Source organism: Pseudopodoces humilis, chromosome 13 (genome assembly GCF_049639895.1).
Source record: "Pseudopodoces humilis isolate 2021_Gansu_Grassland_sample_001 chromosome 13, ASM4963989v1, whole genome shotgun sequence".
Lineage (NCBI taxonomy): Eukaryota > Metazoa > Chordata > Aves > Passeriformes > Paridae > Pseudopodoces > Pseudopodoces humilis.
In genome coordinates, this window is record NC_142212.1 from 2250681 (window position 1) to 2271350 (window position 20670).

Consider the following 20670-nt stretch of genomic DNA (forward strand, 5'->3'; position numbering starts at 1 on the left):
AGTATACAATCAAATATTGTTGGGTAGCAAAAAGAGAATGAAAAACTTACTTTTACCTCTTCATTTTTTTAATTTGGAAAAAATTAGAAAACAGTGGGGGTTTTTTTTGGTTTTTTGGTTTTTTTTTTTTCATGGAAGAACTCAGGTTGAGGACATTTGGTGTGAGTCCTCAGACTTGTGTGCCATAGTCACGGTGCAAGAGGAGGCTTTCTCTTTTCAGTTTGGGGCAGATTGCTTTTTGTTCTTAGCCTCAGCATAAGAGTTCCTGAGAGTCAATGCCCAATGATTATTTGGATTAATTACTGAACCCAGTCCAGTGCCTTCACCATATGAAAATTTGTTTTGTCTCCACTAAGTATGATTTATACATGTTTTCCATTTATCTGGCACCAGTTCTTGGTACTTTGTAAATATCAAGATTTGGACTAGACATCCTGGAATCAAGTGTTATGTGCCTAAAAACCTTCAGCATAGTGAAGGGATAGGTAATATGTCACAGTATGGGCCTAATTCCCCTCTGCATTGAGCCAGCTGTGCAAGCACATGTGGAAGAACTGGAAAAGGTTAGACTTTGTCAGAAACTGCCATGAGGAGGTGTCAGAGTTCAGGGAAAGTTTCAAGCTCCTGCTCTAAACTCTCATGACTTCTCATGAGCAGAGCCAGGTGTGTTTCACTTGTTTGTGGAGGGAAATCAAAACAGCTGCCTCAATTCCTGCTGCTCCCACCTTTCCCAGGTTGTTAAAGAGCTGGGGCTTTGCTACCAGCAAGTGTTGGGTGATTTGTAGTAAAGCACTTTTGATGTGTGAGAGACAGAAGGAATTAAGATGTGAGGTCTAAGAGAACAACGAGCAGAAGTGTTGAGAGCACAGGATGTGATTTGTATTTGGCACATCCCGTACAGAGTGTGAAGATTGAGAATGGAGATTGGTTTTGTGTCAGGTCAGAGACTGCAGCTGCTGTGAAGTGAGGACTGGGAGATGGGGAAAGGCTCAGGAGGTGCAGTTCTGGTGGCTTCTCATTCACTCCATGAAAGAGGAGGAAAAATCAAGGGAGACAAGGGGAAAATTAATGTGACAAAGGTGATAGCCCAGGAAAGTGATATTTTTGATGACTTTCTGCATGGATAGAGAAGCAGCTGAGTTATATTTGTTAAAGCCACAGGACAAAATCTTAGAGTAGCTGGGTTGCATGACTGGCAGTCCAGGCAGAGTGGTAAGGAAGGCTCTGCCTCTGTATAAGGAAATGTAGCAAGATTTGTGGCCATGGTCTGAATGTGGTGGCTCACAGGCAATTCACAGCTGGAGGGTTTGGCATGAGCCACAGGATCATGAATTTGCCCACAGTTGCTCAAGAAAAAAAGGAGAAAATATTCCCTCACTGTTCTCTCCTAGGTGGAACATAGAGCAAAGGAGTGAATTTCTGTCCCTGTTATGGTTTTTTTACTGTTGTTTGACTGACAGCTATTTATCTGCAAGGATATACCTAGAAACAGTCAGAGATTTGGTGAATGGAAAGTGAAGCAGCAGAGAAATTGAGGAAGTTTTCAGGAAACAAATGTGTCTGTGGATAAGATATTTCAAAAATAAGGTGCAGAAAGACACTGCTTTAAAATATTCAAAGTGAATGAGGTGAATTTTAAAAGCACAACCCGAGGAAGAATCAGGAGAGTTCCATCAGAATATGTGGATCACAGGTTTTCAGAGACAGTCTTGTAGCTGTCATCAACTCAGGCACCTCATGCTGAGGCTCCTTGGGTTTGACAATTTGAACATAAAATTTGTGATGTATCCTTGGATGCAATTTTCAGTGCCCACAGTCTGCCTGTACAGTCTTCCTAATACAGGGAATTAGGAATTCCTAAACAATATTGAAATCTCTCCTAGTTGATTCTTCCTTGTGTTTTTTACCTGCAAATTTGGGTGCTCTAATAGGAGAATTTGTGACTAGTTTGCAGAAGGTGTTGGGAGTTGGCCAATGAGGAACTTTTTAGTAGGTACAGAGGAAAAACTGCTGTGTTTGTAATGAACTTTCAGCTGTGTAGGCTTGAGGTGTCAGTCACCTGAGTAAATAGATTATTTGTGTTTAGGGGTTTTCTTAAGAAAGTTAAAAATCAAGACAGGGAATGCAAATGTTTGTGTGCAGGTGGAAGAGTATTGGTTAAAATTCATGAAATTAAACTTCAGTTTAATAAGGAGAATTTGTATCCTGCAGTGTGAGTTGAGGTGATTTTGAGAGTTGGGGCCCTGTCTGAGACAAGTATCAGAGCTGTCATGGAAATCACTTAATAAATGTACACACAGCAACCTCTGCAGAGGACCCTCAAGTGTCAGAATAATGCTTTTGCAACTGTAGGCTGCTTTTTGATAAAAACAGCCTTGGAACATACAGATGGATTATTTTTTTCCCCCCACTGAGGTGTTTCTCCTCTAAATCTGCATGCAAATACATAGTTCTGAGACATAACCTCCTGTGCCTTATTATAGCTTTTTTATAATCACCTTCTCTTTGAAGGTTGCTAAGCAGTTGTCAGTGTGATGCCTGTTTTGAACCAGGAAAGCTGTGGCCCACCCTCCAGTTACTTTCTTAAAAGTAATTACCAACAGTGCAGTTCCAGCAGCTCACACATCCCTCCTTTGGTGAAGGCTCTGGCTCCTGAGTGTGAAATTATCACATCATCCTGAACTTCCACTTAATTTCCCAGACATAATCATATATCAGCCTGTGAACAATAGGTGCCTGTGCTTGCTCCAGCACTGATTTCCAGAGTGTTCCAGTTTATAGAGTGATTATAAACACATCAGATAGGGCAGGGAGGAACCACTGCTGCCCTTTGTTGTGAGAACATTCTCTTATTTCCTGGTGATGGCTGATTTAAGCAGGCAACCACAACCTCCTTCCAATCAAACCTTTGGCAAGATTGGAAGGAGGCTTCTCCCATTTTTGAGAACTTGCTTTTATACTTCTATACTATCTTCCATTGTCTGTCAGGCTGAAGAACACACAACACACAAACACACAAAATGTGCTGGTCCTGAGTGCTGTGTTTGGTCCTACTGATCCCATGCTCACAGGTTTGCAGTGAGCAAATAGGAAACTTGTTCGGGGGCAGAATTCCCTGTTTTGTACTAAAGAGGGAAAATGCTGCAGTTTTCTTCCTCATGATCTTCCTAATGCTTCCTATTAGAATTTTTCTGCCTTCCTGAACTAGTAGATCCCAGCTAAGCAAACAGCATGACACACTTCAAATAGGAAGATCTACTTTCAATAAGCTCTTCTTCTGACTCTGCCACATAAATGTTCCCCAGACTTAAAATTTATCTTTGCTGGAGGAAGGCAGCATAATGAAATATTTATTTTGTAATGAAGACACATGGGCTTTAGCTTGGTGTATTTATAAAGTCACATTTATATTGTCTCTTGTTTCAGGTTCTACACTTTGCTGGTGCTGTCCACTGCACTTTTTGGGAGGCCTCCTTTCAAGAATGTCATTGTGAATGGCCTCGTCCTTGCCAGGTTGGTGTCAATCAGCTCCTTCCTGAGCAGGTTTTTAGTCAAAGAATGTTTCAGATAAGACCTGCAAATTGTAAATGGAATGTGAAATGGACTTTAGAGCTGTTAAGACTTGCCAGGGAGATATCAGTGCTGCAGAAGATAAGAGGCATCTGAGAGTGAGAGGCTCACACATCCCAACATCTGCTGCACTGGGTTCTTTCCAGCAGGATTAGTCCTGCCTTGGGAGAGAAAGTGAAAAACAAGAACTGGAAAGAAATGATACCTGTTATGCAGAGTAAAGGGGATGATAAATGTAGTTTTAGATGTAATTTAAAGTTAATTATATTTGTTTCCCTTTATTTTCAAATGAAGCTTTGCCAGTGGGCTGGAGGGATTGATTCAAAAGACGTGTATCTTTCCTCAGCTTGGGTAGGAAGGACAGATTTCCTGCTTAGATTTGTAACGTGGGAGCCTCTTGGGTTGGGCTTTGGTTTTTTTCAGTTGTTTTTTTTTAAGTTCAACGGTCCTACAGAAACAATGTGCTAATATATAGATATATATAATTATGTTCATGCCACCAGGACTGTACTAGGACAGAAAAATAGAGCTGGATATGAAGGGCCTTTTTTTCTTTATCCATGTATTACAAGAGTTCTGGGAACTGATGCCTACATTCTGATATTTTCTAGTGATGGCCAAAAAATGAGCAAAAGGAAGAAGAATTATCCTGATCCAATGCACATTGTGAACAGTTATGGAGCTGATGCACTCAGGTAGGATTTCTTTGATGGATGTTCAGTGGGATGTGTTGGCTCCCAGCCCATGGCAGATTCATACCAAGGAGGCTGCTTGGGGGGGTTTGAAGAAACAGGAAGCAGGAAGAAAGTTAATTTTAGAAGCTTCTAGAGCACAGTGACACAAGTAACTACAAGAGTGGATGACTCCAAAGAACTGGCAATGGATGCAGTACGTATCTCCCTCCCTAAAGCCCAAGGGGTCTGCTCCTTCCAGCACTGATAGTCTGAGTTGAGCCCATGAAAATGTGAATAAAATATTTGATAACACCACTATACAAGGTCACTGTTAAATCATTGGCTTAGAGAAGGGTCTATGCTTAATGAACAAAACATTTGTTTCCTGTTTGCACTAGACATTTTCTAGAGAGAAAGTGCTTTGTTTTTGTGGATGTAAATACATAATTTGCACTTAATAGTAGTGGCACTAGAGAAACAGAAGTGGAGCAGCCTAATGTGTGTAGATAAATTGTCCTGGTCAAAGAGATTAAATACAGTTCATGTAGTTCATTAAAATTACAGGAACATATAAAGTAATTACACAGTCACTTGGTACTCTGGCTTGGTGCACTGATACATGCATCAAGTGGTACTGAGGTAAAGGTACATAAAAGACATTTTAATAACTGCAGGAATGCACTACTTGGACATTTCTCTAGAGCCCTGTAATTCTTGTGTATATAAGAAACCCTTCAACTCACACACTGTGTTACAGCTACACACAGAATTGATGGGCTGAATGGAAGCTGAATGTTTATTTGGGGAAGACAGTTGTTACTTCTGGATAATTTAAAAGAATCAATGTGAAGTTCTAGTTGTTTCAAGCTTTAGCATTTAAAAGACTTAGTACATGTTTACAATGAAGAGCTGGGTGGAGTTCTTAAGTTTAATCAAGGTTGCTCTTTACAAATAAACAAGGTGTGTTAGCAGGGTAGCACTGAGTTGGTAGCTGCAATAATAAGAGTGAAAAGGGTTGGAGTTACTCATACTGGAGATTTTTAAATCACAGGTGATGTTTCTGTTGGAAAAAAAAGAAAACCTGCCTTTTTTATAAACAAACCAAAAAAACTTCAAACATCAGAAGTTGCAGTTCCATTATTCATGGGTTTTGGTGTTTTGTTTTTTTTTTTTTAATTTATAAGAAGCTAATTCATTTTTCTGCCAGTGTACTCATTCTTTAATGTCACATTTATTTATACCTACACCCACACAGAGAGTAAAAAGCATTGCAGCCTGGGCTCATTTCTGGAAGGAGCTCTACAATTCAGTTTTCTGCCTATTCTGAGGTGCTTGATGTTCTCTGTTTATAGCAAAAGCTACAACTGAGGTTTTTTCCTTGGCACCGTTTCCCTGCAGAGTTTCTTCAGCTTTTGCAGTACACAAATATATATGTATATTCTAACTGCAGCTTTGAAGTATTCTCAGCAGCAGCTTGATAAATAGATCAGCGGAAAATATAGATATAAGTTGGTGAACTGAATATGGAATTGAGTAGAAAGGGCAACCAGCAGAAATAACAGCACAGTAAATTCAACAACCCAACTTGAGGCTTCATGAAATTTGAATCCTGAGTGAAATCTGTAAGAAGGGCCAAAACAGTTGCATTTTGGTATTGCTGAGACCTGGGCTGGAGACCTGTCCAAGCTGAGCTATGTCAGAAAGCATTTGCTGGTCATGGTTTTTCCAGGCCTTTGCTTTCCTCTGTCCTGGGGTGAGGACTGCTGTTAGAAGTGAGGAGTTACATCCTCCTCTCAACCTGGTCTTAAAATGCAGAGGAAATAATGCAACAAGCTGCTGGTTTAGAGGGGTGAAGAGGAGATTACTTACTCTTTTCTCATGCAAACTCAGTAACACTGACTTGTGGGTAACTTAATGGGTGTAACTAAACTGATGGGACTCCTGTTTTCTTGTGTGCCTTATTTCTCTTTCCATAGATTGAATGTGTCTTTGAATTGGAGTAATTGAGGAAATCACTCTTCTGTTAACATTTAGATATTGTAAAGTAGGGTGAGGCTGCTTTAATAAAACAAACCCCCCCAGAAAACAATACTACAGCACCACCAAACTGGCACATAAATAATTGTGATAGAGGGAAGGTGTGAATTAAGGATAGGCTTAAATTCTAGTTTCATTTATGGACTTACTTACTCATTGCCATTAATTGTTTGGTACTTCTGTAAATTTATAATTCGAGTTCAGGTACAAATTCACTTGGGTGATCTTTGAGGTTCATTCCCACCCAAGCTATTCTATGAATCTGTGCTTAAAAATGGTTTGGGTTTGTTATTTTTTTTAATCCAGTACTGAAAAAGCCCGTTTCTGTGCTGCACTACTGTCTGTTTATTCTGGCAGCTCCATTTTTATCTATTAGTTTTAATGCAAGAAGCCCTCTCTCCTGAAGAATTTATGGTCTGGTATTCTTGAATGTGCTGTGTCAAACCCCATTAAGATTTTAAAACCTCCTAAAGGAAGTGCCTGTAAAGTTGTATTAGTTTAGAGTTATGATTTTAAACGTTGAAAAATGTGAGAAAATGGGTTAATAAATTTGGATTGAAAAATGCCGCAATATTTAAAATGAAGAAATGTTTGGTTTTCATATTTGTAAAATTAACTGAGATAAATAAATAAATAAAAACATATTTATATATATAAATAAAGTTTTTGCTTGTTTTTTTGTTACCTGAGTAAGGCCTGGTTTCTCTTTGAGTTAATTTGATGGATTCCAGTTTATTTTTAAAGACAGGATGTTTATTTGGGGAAGAAGGGGGCATAAAGCATAAAGATTTTTTTATTTTTTTTTTTAAACTCAGAGACAGCAAAGAAGCTGAGGGACATTTCTGTCCATTGTATAAGTAGTTGGTGTCACCTGGATCCTCTGGTCCCTCAGAGCTGCCTCTGGAGCTGAGGCACATTTGTATTGTAGGAGGTACATCCTTTGTTCCCTTCTGGGGCTGTCTTTCTTGAAAATGTTGATTTTTGCTCTTTCTCTTGGAATTGCATGTTTTGTTTTGCTCCTTAGTTCTGTCAAAGCTTTTCATAATTGAGGAGGTGAACAAGAGTGAGTAGAAAAATACTGGGCAGTGGTTAAGGAATTAAAAATACTGCCAAAACAACAGATACCATCCTAAAGATGAACCATGCAGCCTCTGCTTGTTTTATACTCTGATGGCATCTGAGCATGTGTTAGCACTTCAATTAACTTCTAGAGTAAAAAAGAAAATTTCAATTCAAATTCTGGATGCAGCATCTTAGAAAAACTCCTGTAGCAGTTTCTAGTAAATGGTTTTAGGTTCAGTTTGTTACATGCCTACAATACAATCATCTTTGGAGTTTTTAATGGGAAACCCTATCAGTATTCGCAGTTTTAAGCTCTGAAGTATTGTCCTCTTATTTTGCAGGTTGTACCTGATCAATTCTCCCGTGGTAAGAGCAGAAAACCTGAGGTTTAAGGAGGAGGGAGTGAGGGATATCCTGAAGGATGTGTTCCTGCCCTGGTACAATGCTTATCGCTTCCTGGTGCAGAACGTTCAGATCCTGCAGCACAAGGTACAGATCTGGGGGGCTGAGGGCAAGGGATTTTCTGCTTCTTCAGGGTTAAAGGGAATCAGCATTGTAGGGAAATTCAGATTGGAAGGGAGGTCTGGACTCTGGAGGTCATCTGATCTTTGCCTCCTTGGTCTTAATTAGATCAGGTTGTATATTATACTTGCTCTTAATTTTTTATTTACTGTTTGTACCATGCTTTATATTTGTAATCACCTGCATCTTTCTCTTCTCAACCGTGGTTATTAAATAGAAAGGAGGAGAGGTAGGTGGGGGACTGCCAAGACTTGACAGCTCTCATTTCTCAGATTGGAGTGCTGTTGAGTCCCTTTTATATCACATCCCTTGGAAGCTGCTGCATTCAGACTTGTGAAATTGGAGATCCAGACTTGGTGTTTGTAGGGTCAGGAAACACTGAGCAGTTACCTGCTGCTCCTCACCCCCTGGGAACACCAGTTAAAGCCACAGTGCTGGAGTGGATCCTTCTGAGATATCCTTGCTAAACCTGGGTGGGTTTTCCTGGCAGTGTTTCCAGAGCAGCTGGAGGCAGCAGTTCCCGCTGATCCTGCCTCAGTGCTGCTGCTTTTTCTTTGCTGTTCCTCTGCGTGGTGTGACCAGCTCCTGTCCAGGAGGATCTGTCCTGCAGGGTCTGTCACTTGGGCTGCAAGTTCCTCTGCACTGAGATCAGTGCTCAGCACCACACACACATTGAACATGAGCAGAACTGCAAATCAGTCAGGAAAGTTATTTTCAGTAGTGGCTGCTGTGACAGTTTCTTGAGCTAACTCATTTACAGGAACTTTAATTATGAATCTGCATTAAAATGCTTAACTTGGGAATACTCAGTCCTGAATACATTAGCCACGGCAAGGAGATTGTCTTCTGTAACATGACAGTAATTTTTTTAAAAGTTATATTTAAATGCAGCTTAGAAAAAAAATTTCAGAAATGGAATGGAAAGAAAGGCGAGTCACAAAAGCAATAATGCTTTAAACTTGTAGATTACATTTGAAGTCTACTAAAAATGCTGGATGAGTGACAGGAGTTTCTACACTTTCAGTGTGAAAGCAAGATTAAAATTTCTTTCTTATAGTAATTTTTCATTAAAATTGAAGATTTGATGTGTATATTGTATAGTTTCTATTGAAACCAATTTTAATCTTTCAGCTGAAATTAATGACAGCAGGTTTAGTGCAGACTTTTGTGGGAGCTAAATGAAAAGTCCAGACCTTGTGCTACATGTGCAGTTGCAGTGCAGTGGTCACTGTGGAGCTGTCATTTGAATCAATAAAGGCAGCTGAATTCAGAAATCAGTAAAGTAAACAGCTGACTTAAACAATTGGGATTATCTGTGTTAGCAATGTCTTTGTGGAAGAAAGTTTGCTAACTCCAGATTCTAATATTTAACAAGTTTTTTTTTAGGATCCCTAGACAGCATTCATCAGACAAACTTAGATGTTACCCCCAAAATACACTTGTTTGTTCCGTGTGGCCTTTGAATTGTCTAAAGTGAACTTTATAGCTTTTTGCCATGATCCCATTAAATCTTGCAATATCAGTCCAACTGGGGATGGAAGACCCCACTGGAAAAAACAGGTGCTTAAGGAGATAGGTTTGGTAATTCAGTAGATGGATTTTTTTCTTTCTAAATAGCAAAATCATTCCTTTGCAGCATATTAGGCAAAAGAATGGGCTACTGGAGGAGATTATGCTTAAATTAGATTTCATGCACATGTTTAAGCAACTCCTTCATTGTGTTCTGCTTCCTGCGAGAGAGAAAGTAAAATCCCAGTGTCCTGGATCAGGTATAATAATGATTTAATGCTTATTGTAATTCTCCCTTTAATTGTAGTTGGTTAATGACTGCTGACCTCACACTGGGACTGCTCTTCTTCTGCATTTCTTTCCTATGAATCTTCTCCTTTGTGCTGTGAAAGTGTATCTGTAGTTCCTGGGTTGAGCAATCCAAACAGATTATTTTTCATCTGGACTCTGAGGGAAGAGAAAGTCTAAAGGCTTTAAAACCAGCTGTTAAATATTGTTTGTAAAAAAAAACCCCAGACAAAACCAACCCCAAAACCTGTTTCCAACCTGTTGTAAGAATGTGGGAAAGAGTCAGGGCAGGCACAGACATGGCCTTGCTTGGGAGGCCCTGCAGAACCAGCAAAGTGATGCCATTTCTCAGATGGCTGCAAACATCATCAGTGCTCTGGAAAGCAGCAGAAATGCACTGTGTGCCTGTTGGGTGCTAAAAATTCCACCTGTTTTTTCAGGTTGCTACATTCATCTGTGTTTTAATGTGTTGAAATTGTCACATGTTCTTAAAAAAGTAACGGTCTTGTTTCTAGGCCTGCTCCCCAAATAGAATCCATCTGCATAGTAAATTCCTTAGAAATGCCTCAGATCCTCCTGGGTGAAGGAGCTGTGTAAATTCCAGGATCCTACCCTGTGTCTGGAGACTGGGGTTCATCCTGCACACAGGGAAAGGATTAGTACTGCTTTTTATCTGCTTTAACAGGCCCAAATCACCAGCCTCTTTTGCAGTTAAAGGTTGTGGTGAGGCAGCAGTGGGAGACAGGTTTTCCACAGCTCCCTCTCTTACATACCTGCATCTGGAATTTAATGTTTGCTGGTAGGAAACCAGTGTAACTCGGGGAAGGTGCCAAAACAGTGGTGGCTGACAGGTAATTGGATATAGAGGTTTGATTATATACCCTGATGACTTGGAAATGTGCTTTGTGTTTTGATGATAGGATGAGGGAAGAGAATTCCTGTACAATGAGAACACAGTTAAGGAGAGCAATAACATTATGGATAAATGGATTCTTTCTTTCACCCAGTCCCTCATCCAGTTCTTCAAAGCTGAAATGGCAGGTATGCATTTTTGCTCAGGGGGTCTGGGGGTGTTTCATGTTTGATTGCAGAACTTGCCTTTCCATACAGAGATTCCCAAATTCCATGAGAGACTTTGATAAAAGGAAGGAAATCTTCAACCAGCTACCATGATCCATGGAATGCTTCTTTCATGGGTGTTAAGTCAGATTTTGCTATGCTTGTTCATGAGATTTCAAAAAGTGATGAGGCTTTTTTTGTCACAGCTAATCCTGTGAGCTCAGTGATGGAGCTTGTTGCTGTAACAACGTCTGCTGCAGTGCTTGGAGCAATTAATAATATTATAATAGTCACTGAAAGACAGCAGTGAGAAGGAAGCCAAATAGAATTTGGAGAAGCTGGGAAAAAAGGGATAAAATGGGCAGTGCTCAAGTCAGCTGAATAAAATAATTTTGAGAGGTACATGAACACTGGCAATAAATTTTTCCCCGGTATAGTTCCATGGAGAGGGTTTGTTTGGAATCATGCTGTGGGAGTGTGTGCAGCAGAATGGATGGTATTAGGATAGCTGTAAGAAGATATTGTCCAAGTTTTTTTTCCCTGCATGTTGTCTTTTCCATGATCCCATACCTCTTGATGTGCCCACATTACACTGGGACACTTAATTGCAAAGAGGAGATGCTGCAAGGACTCCCTGAAGTAGCTGACAAACTTGCAGATAAAGTCACTGTGGGATTTGAAAAAGCTTTGGTACATTTGAGGGCACTGGAAGCCCAGGTATTGGGAAGAAGGTGGCTTTGGCCATTGTCACTCCTGTTCATGAATAAACAAATAACCCCCCTCAATGCCTGTGATCTTAAGTTGCCCTCAGAAGAATTTTTAGAAGCTATGGGCTTGGGAAGGAAGGTGTTAAGAGTGAAAACAGATAATAAGGAAATAGCTAAATGCCAGATGTGAGTTCATGAGGACACAGGACAATCCTGTAGTTCCTCATCTCTTGCTTTCCCCCCTCTGATTGATGGGATGGTCACTCTCAGCAAGACCAGTACTGTGAGTTTATCTTGCTGTGATAGGTAAACTGGGTCATTTGGTACGAGCAGAATTCACGTGAGCTCATCTAAGAACGTTTCATTAAAGGAAGAAAGAATCTTCAAGCTACCCAACCTAGCAGTATGACAAAAGCTGGCTCTCATTGATGAAAATGTGGCTTCTTCCTGCAAGTTGTTATCCTTGAAATTTGATGGTGGTTGTGTTGAGTTTCATGTAGTCCAAGCAGAGCCTATGCAAGTTTATGTGCTGCATGTGAGGAGGAAAATACTCTGAGGGACAGCAAAAAATTAATTTGTGAGTTTGTGAACCTGGGATCTTGAATCAGTGCATGGTTTAAGCCAGAAAAATTTGTAGGAAGGTGAATATGGGGGTAGAAACTTGAATTATCTGCTCTGATTTCTGAGAAGAAGATGAATCTGACCAAAAGGGGTGTGTCTGTGACCATCTTTGTAAAGTAAGGAGATCCTTCCAAACAGAAGAGAGTTCCTGTTGGAAGATGACAATGTAAAGACTTCCAAGGCAGTAGTGTTGGTATGAAATGCTGCTGTCTTGTGTTTGATGAAGATAACATCGTGTGCTCGTCAAATGAGTGGCAATCTCATTTGGAAGGGATTAAAACCCAGAATTTTTCAATTTATTTTTCTGCATAAACTCTGGACTCAGTCAGGCAGATCTTAATGAGATGCAGTGAATTTGTGTACTGTGACAGGATACTCTAATCTCTTTTACAAACCTATTTTGGAATTTTATTTTTTTTTTAAAGATTTTCTACTTCATATTACTTCAAGTAGGAAAAATGTCAGGAAGAGACAAGGGAAAATTATAATGACTGATACTGTCAAATGCTCAATAATGGAGATAAATAAAAACATAAATTCCTGCAGCTGGAGGTCATGGGGTATAAGAACACACAGGTTTGAAATTGGCAGTGCAGGAGACCCCACTGACCAGGGAAATGCTGCAGCTGGACTCTGCTTCTTTCATTTCATCCATTGTCCTTGAGTGGAGCTGAATTTTACACCCATCTCCTGCCTCTGGAAAAATGTTTCCATTAAGTCCAACTTATGGTAATTCTGCCCCAGTTTCTCCTGGCACTTGGAGAGGTGGCAGTGTCAGCCCAGGTGGGGTCAATGTGGGATTGACCTCACCTGAATGGGCTGAGGGGCAAGGTTGGGCTGAACCTGTGCCCCCTCCAACTCTGGGGTGTTTGAGAGAGCCTGGAAAAACTCCAGAGAGGGGGAACAGCTCTCTGCTGCTCCTGGATGGGGAGAGCTTTGTGTTCCAGGAGTGTGTGCAACTGGAGGAGGCCCAGCCCCATTCCCAGTGTTCATGGAAAATGGCACAAGTTACATTCTGTTGAAACCTGATGTGTTTCAGGGGTATTAAAATTCTGTATTAAAAATCAATAAGCCTTATTAGGCTTTTATTAAATGCCCAATACAAGCATTTATTTTAGTACGTATTTGACTGAAATGAAAGAAGTGTGTAGAGCCTCCAAGTACATCCATGGCTTTTTCCTGAGTCACAAAAAAAAGCAGAATTCACAATTTGGTTACAGCTATTGAGAACAGAACTGCATTTTTCCAGGCTAATACTGTATTTCTTGTTAAAGATACACTGTCCCTGAAGGGTGGGATTTTTTATTATTTTAAGATTTGTTTATAATGTGTCTCCTAACTAAATAAATGCATAGCTAGAAGAAACATTAGGATTTTTTTTAGGATTACAAATTCCCAATAAATAATGTCTTCCCCAGCATGATGTGAATCTTCTGGGCATTTCCTTTTTAGGTTTAAATCCCAGTTCTCTGCCTTTAAAAACACTTCTGCTTTACAAAACACAGTGAAAAGTGTAGTGGAGCTTTTAAAGCCAAGATCCATTTTACCCAGTAGCTGCTTGATTAATGAAGCTGCTTCAGAATGGAGCTCAAGAAGCTCTTGGCTTTTAGAGAAGTTAAATACAAGTTCTTCCTTAGCAAATTGAGTCCTCTGTAAGGTCCATCCCCCTTATCCCCCCCAAACTTCTCAGGAAGAGCTGAAATTTGTTTCCTTGTTGTGTAGTGATGTTGGTGATGACCTTGGGGCTGGCAGCTTTCCCTGATTTCAGTTACACAGAACTTGAAAATACAGCTCTGCTTATCTCTTACCTCATCAGCCTTGCTGCTGCTTCGCATTTTAGCTTACGCTGTTACTTAGAAAAATAGTGAAAACCTGTAATTATGGGGAGACTTGGTTGAGGTAGGTGTCTCATTTTAAATCTGTTGAGCAAAAGGAGGAAGCTTTGTCAGTAATAAAGAAAATTTTATTTTCTGGTTCTGCAATAATTTCTGTTCAACTTGCAGTGCCATGGCTGTGTTTGCAGCATGGGTGAATGGAGGATTTGCCCAATCCCCTGCCATTAATAGTCTCTTATCCACTATCCTCTTTACCAGTCAGATAAAAGCATAAGGCTCCCACAATGTCTGTTTGTGTGGGATTAGGAAAGCAATTTGGGAGGGGGGAATGTGTTTGTCTTGAGCATGAGAGGGATGCTGTGCATATTCAAAATACAGTTGTAAAATGATGAATATTTAGTTACTTTTTGGAGCTTTCTGCTGTGTTTAATACCAGGACTGTAAATGATGATGTGGTTTCTAAGTGAGGAGCTTGCAGAGGGCAGATTTTACTTGCAGGAACCATTTTTCCTTGCAGCTTACAGGCTGTACACGGTCGTGCCTCGGCTGGTGAAGTTTGTGGATATTCTGACCAACTGGTACGTCAGAATGAACCGCAGGAGACTCAAGGTAGGGATCAGCTGCTGCAGTCCTGTACTGGCAACAAAGTCCTGGCAGTCTCTGGGAATGGGATTCATGGCAGCTCCACACAAGATCTTGGCTTTAAATGCTGTCATTGTGCCTGAAAGTGCACAAAATTTAACTGTTTTCTCTCCTTTGTGGAAAAACCCAACCAAAATGCCCAATAATTCCATTGCACTTGCTCAGTGGAATTGACCAAAGTTAATACAGTTTGGAAAACACATGTATTGTATTAATATAGCCTATTTGAAGTGCATTTGAAAACTTTTGAAGTCTATTGAAGTGCATTTCCTGATCCTCAAATCGCTGCTTTTCTTGGTGAATTCTTCATTTAGGGCGAGAATGGCACTGAGGACTGCATTATGGCCTTGGAAACTTTGTTTAGTGTCTTGTTCTCCATGTGCAGGCTCATGGTAAGGGAATTACACCCCACTCCCAGTAACACTTTTAAGGCAGTTAATGTAAAAGCATATTTGTATAGCACAGTTTATTTTCCATCTTTCCCTTTTATTTGCTTATCTGCCCCATGGTGGTAAAAAAAGAAGGCCTTTATCACGTGATTGATAAGGACACAATATAATTTCTTCCCTGATGCCCAAAAAATAACATTTAAATATCAGGCAGAAGGTAAATAAGTGGTATGAATTCCAGTGTTTATTTCAGTCTGCATTTTGAATAACATCCCACTTGCAGACACTTTGTAAGCATTGTTTTTGCTGAACTGTCCTTATGTAATTCATGGTATTACTGATTCATAATGTACAAGCAATAAAGGAAAGCTGGTGATTGAATGCAATATTACAGGCACCATATACTCCATTTATCACTGAGCTGATGTACCAGAATCTGAAAACACTCATTGATCCAGCCTCAGTCCAGGAGAAGAACATTGAGAGCATCCACTACCTCATGCTTCCCCAAGTCAGGTAAGAGGCAGCTCTTAGGTGGCAAAATTGGGGTTTGGTTTTTTGTTGGGGGATTTTTGTTCATTTTTGGGGCTTGGAGGTTTGGTTGTTTGTTTGGTTTTTTTTAATTTTCACAGAACAGTGCTCCCTCACTTGTGTTTAAAACTGCGTAACAAGAAACCAGACTGCTTTCATAATGTAAATACTTCTTTGTCTCTGAAAAACTTTAGGATGCTAGTGAACATGTTCTTTTCTATGAGCACAGATTGTTTATATTTTGATTAAGATCTGATGAATTTTAGTCTCTTTGCTGTAGGAGAACATTTCCCTTGCAGTACACTTCACACTTCACCCTCAATTTTAGCTGGGAATTTTCCCTCCATATTCAGGCAGTAGATTTGTGTTAGCTTAAAGGACTGGAGGTAGGAAGGAAAGCCAGTTAGGAGGAATGCGTGTTCCCAACTCATAATATTTTCTTGTGGTGGGCAGGAATATCCTTTTTTACTCCTCAAACTGTGTGTTGGCTCAAAGCTGTAGTTTCTAACTGAGAAAGGCCCTAAAGGATCAGGGAGATCACTGGTATTGCAGTGGATTAAGTTCCTGCATTTAGTTCCTGCAGCACTGTCTGCTCTGGGTATCTGAAAATGAGAAAAATTTCCCTTGAGTGTTGCAGCTCAGTGTGAAAACCCTCAAGGACAGGGGACCTGACCTTGATACTTTACAGTTTAAAAATTTAAACCTTCTCTAATGGAGTATCTTTTTATGGCTGCTGCACGCTTTGAGGAGGATGTATGGTCTTTGTGATCACTTTAATAGTGAGAGTTACTGCAACAGGGAGCTGGAGATTGACATAATGATGGTGCTGATTTTCTGTTCCCTGGGCAAGTGCTGTGAAGAATATGTAATCAATGCCACCCTCATCAGGGAGCTGCCAGGAGTAGGTCTGGGCTTCTGTAGAAAGGAGTCAGGGAAGGATGGGGAGCTGTTTGCAGGGACTCAGTTCAGGCAGGGGCTTAGCACAAGCACTTAAAAGTGGCTTAGTCACTCTTCACTGCAGTTACTGCTGACTTGCTGCTGCATCATGCAAATGTGGGATGTGTTTGAGGCTTGCATCACTATTCCCTGTATTGCATTTTGTTTGGGTTTTTGTCTGTTGCTAGTTTGTGGCATTTATTTGATCCTGTGTATATCAGTTGTTCCCTTGTCCCATAGAAAAAGCCTTTTCTAATCCAGAGTGTTGTTGATGTTGGAGTTTCACCTGGAGTTGCAAAGCACATCACTGCATTTACTTTGAAAGTTTTCTGATACAGCATAAAGACAATACTGTCAATTAATAGGAAGAGAGATTTTTCGATGCAGTTACAGAAAATACCACTTTGCCAGTATGGTGATTGCAGATAAAGCTGGAGGACTTGGCCACTTTCACAGCTGAGCTTGACTGAACTCCTGTGTTAAAACCCCACCGAGGTCGTGCTTGGTTGCTCAGTGTCTGAACAGATGGATGACATTAAATCTTGTGGATTTGCATTCAGTCTTTGAAAAATATTCTTATATTTTGGCTCTGCAGTGTTGTTCAGTGATATTGAAATACTGTCACATAATCCTGTATGAAGCTTTCTGGGAGCAGAATATTCCATCTTGTAATTTCCACATTTCCAAGTTGTTGGAGGATCATCCTCAGGGACTGGCTTTTGGAAGAACAAAAGCTTCAAAAGATGTGGAACCAACTCAAAGTCTTAATGCTTAAGTCTTAATGGGCATATTTCAGTTTTAAATTTTTTAAATTTTCTTTCACCAGCTTTGTTTTTCTGGCCTTACTGCAGTTGTGGTTTTCAGCCCAGCACTTCTGCTCCTTAGGTTACAGCAAGTACCTGTGTTCATTTAATTTTTTCATATCTGTCTTTTTAACCAATACCTCTGTTCTTGCTTTGATACCTGAGCGGTTTTAAAGGAGCTGCCCAATTAGTGCATCTACTTAACAAATCAGGAAAAACATATTTTCAGAACATTTCACTGCCTGTACACCTGAAACAAGATGTAAATGTCAACTGCCAAAAAAAAAGAAAAATGAGCCAAAAATTCAACCCAAATCCTCTCCCCACCCCCAAAAAAATGCCAAAAGGCAAAAAAATTCCCAATCCTGCCTTGCCTCAAAATGGAGGGGTGTTACAATTATTGAGCCTGGAAGGATGCAAAAAATCTAAAACATCAAGCTCAAATATCCACAGTTTCTGGAAAAGATGATAAATCGAGATCCAGTAAATTGTTGTTACGGGGAATTCATTGTTGCTCTAAGTACTCTATTTATAATATCTTTCTGCATCTTCTTATGATATTATTAATGTAAATTGTACTTTTTATTGGCTATTACTAGAACAGGTTATATGACTCAATCCTGTGCACCTTGTGAGAGGTGCTAACAAAAGATGTAAAAATAGCTCTGCTATTTGTTTTCAGCAGGTTATTTCCTCCTCATCTTCTCCACAAAGAGAGAGGAAAAGCCTGTTTGTTCATTTTTCAAATTGCCCCAACCAGGGCATAATTGAGTCTGTGGCAGGAAATGTCAGGGAAGGGGGTAAAATGTTTTCAGTCTGCTCAAAGAGAGGTGATGAAAATGAAGCAATTATGTTTCCTTTCTAATCTAGGGAGGATCTCATCGACAAAAAAATTGAAAGTGCCGTTTCTTGTTTGCAGTCTGTGATTGAGCTGGGACGAGTGATCAGAGACAGAAAAACCATCCCAGTCAAGGTTAGAACTCCTCACATCTCCTGTCATACCTTGGGAATGTGCAACAGCTTTGTAACTTTGGGATAAACCTGGGGAAACTGAGTAGTTAAGTTTCTGTTTTGTTTTTTTTTCTTTCCTCAGTATCCTCTGAAAGAAGTAGTAGTTATCCACCAGGATCCAGAGGCACTGGAAAACATCAGGTCTTTAGAGAAGTACGTACTCGAGGTAAGAACATCATGTTTTATGGGGATTGTGTCTGGTGGTTACCTGAACAACCTTTTCTGTTGACCATATTAACAGGTGAAATGAATTTCCAGGAGAGCTGTAATGAAAGGAGATATCAGTGGGTGTGCCAAAGTCAGTTCAGTGTTGAGAAATACTTAATCCTACAAACTGACCACACTGGACTGAGAGGCTGTTAGAATCTGACCCGTATGCATTCTCTAAAGCCATGAAATCCATCTTCAAGGATCAGTGGCACAGAATTCTTGTTCTGTTCCCACTAAGCACTGGCAGTACAGGATCTGAGGAGGTTTTTCCTTGTGCAGAAATGGTGTGGCCCTTATCCTGTGCCTGTTCTTGGCAGAATAAAGATTGTTTCTTCAGTGAGGTATCTGTAACAGCAGATCTGCTCATGTGCTTAAAATATGCCATTGTGTTGTGGTTGAAGTTGCCATTGTCAAGGTCACCTGCTTTACCTTGACAAACAGAACAAAAATGTGCATCTTCCCAAGGAGGATCAGCTCACCTCACCTGCCTTGGTGAGGGCAGCCATGTCAATTAGGGAATTCAGGAGATGAAGCACAGGAGGACCTCTGAAACTTGTGTTATATGTAATTCCAGCAATGTGAGCTTTCCCCAAATCTAAATACACATCTGTGGAAAGTCTCTAAAAATTCTACTGGGTGAATGAGCACTGGCTCAGGAAGTCACAGCTCAGTGCACAGGACCTCTGCATCAGTGCTGTGTGCTGCTTGCTTTTGGTTACTGTGGGAGTTAAATGCTTAAGAATTGTTCATTGTTCACTAGAGGAATTTTAATTTAAAAGATAGTAATTGATTTGCAAGTGGGACTGTAAAGCTTTTCTGTCATGTTAACTTATTGATTATTGCTCTTAGACTTGGCACTTATGATCCCTTGCCTCAGAATTGCTGTTTTTATTAATTATAATAATTTCAATATCTGAGTCTCCTCAACAGCAGAATTCTGTGAAATTTAGGCTAATGTCTGTCCCATTTTTGGGATCTGAAAAATGGATTTGTAGATTCTAGAGAATCCAGCTTTAAGGGAGATGAGTTTAGCATCCTCAAATTACTTCCAAAAGAGTGGTTGCTAAAATTTGTCAGTTTCTACAGCTAATGAAAGGTAACAAAAAAGCTAACAATTTTTAAATTATTATGTAATTGGATTGTACATGAGTAAGTTTTGGTTTGTATTCCTTTGCCTGCTGCAGACAAAAGTCTCTCTTCTGGAGAGATGAGTTAAAACAAACTCAGATGCCTTTGTGGAAGCACAAACTCAAAGTGCTGTCTATTGTCCTGGTTTTATTATGTGTCTTAAAATTCAACAAGCTGCTGCTGGAGCTTAGTGTGAGTTTTATTGTACTGCATGGCAATCAATCCTGTTGTTTACTGGATGGTGCAGAGCTAAAGAGGTCAGTGATTACAGGCAGGCTGGGCAGCATTGCTTGGACTGCATTTGCAGCTTTGTTCATCAACCTCCTGCCTATTCAGAGCTTTGGAACCTTCACTGATTGCCAGGAGTAAATTTGCAGATGCCAGAGGTAATGGGTAAGGAGAATTACACCATTTAATTTCGTGTAGTTGCTGACAAAAGAATTGGAAAAATATACTTGTCAATTCTTCAGAAATTTCATTCATCGCTTTTGCAGTAGGAGCTGTAGTCTTTGATCTGCAGTGCTGCTCTCTCATCTTCAGAATACAGCAAGTCATTTAAATAAATGGATTTTAATATTAGAACTTGCCTGATTATAGAGTTGTCATGCAAAAATAGCCAAGCTCACAAAATGAAATAAACCCAGGAGGCTTTTAGCAACTGGACACAGTTGCATTTTATTCATTTCTATTTGAGGCCTTTTACAAGCCTGGGTCAGGACTTCTTTTCCCAGCTGCTTCCAGGGAAAGGTTTTCTCTGAGTAAATTTCACTCTGTGCACAGTCAGAATCTTGTTTCCATCCACTCTTTGTATTCCCTCCATCCCCCAGCCCTGTGTAGGGCTGCTGTAAAACAGAGAAATTCGGCTTCTACATCAAACCCAGGGACCGAGCCTGTGATGGGGCTGAATTATCTGACAGAGGAGCTGTGGCTGGGGGGCCCAGCACTTTTTCATTTCTTACACTATTACATAATGAGTACTTTCCTTTTCAGGCTGCCTGCTTAGAGAACCCAGCCCAGCTGAAGCATAGCATTTCTGACATTTCTGTCTGTGTTCTGAGGACTGGGCATAGCTGGGGTACATGGCACCAGCTAAAGGCTCTCAGGCATTCCATGTACAGCTAGCTCTTCCAACTGGT

The 20670-nt window shown here is 40.2% G+C and overlaps 1 protein-coding gene across 3 annotated transcripts in view; it reads left to right on the forward strand.

Moving 5' to 3' along the window:
• IARS1 (isoleucyl-tRNA synthetase 1) overlaps positions 1-20670 on the forward strand; it is a 92211-nt gene that overhangs the window by 52751 nt on the left and 18790 nt on the right. For all 3 annotated transcript variants that reach the window (XM_014260450.2, XM_005531822.3, XM_014260449.2), the window contains 9 exons: positions 3427-3513; positions 4182-4265; positions 7685-7832; positions 10583-10703; positions 14402-14493; positions 14841-14918; positions 15310-15431; positions 18056-18158; positions 18279-18362. In XM_014260450.2, the coding sequence (XP_014115925.1) occupies positions 3427-3513; positions 4182-4265; positions 7685-7832; positions 10583-10703; positions 14402-14493; positions 14841-14918; positions 15310-15431; positions 18056-18158; positions 18279-18362 (919 nt within the window). The remainder of the gene's footprint in view (positions 1-3426; positions 3514-4181; positions 4266-7684; positions 7833-10582; positions 10704-14401; positions 14494-14840; positions 14919-15309; positions 15432-18055; positions 18159-18278; positions 18363-20670) is intronic.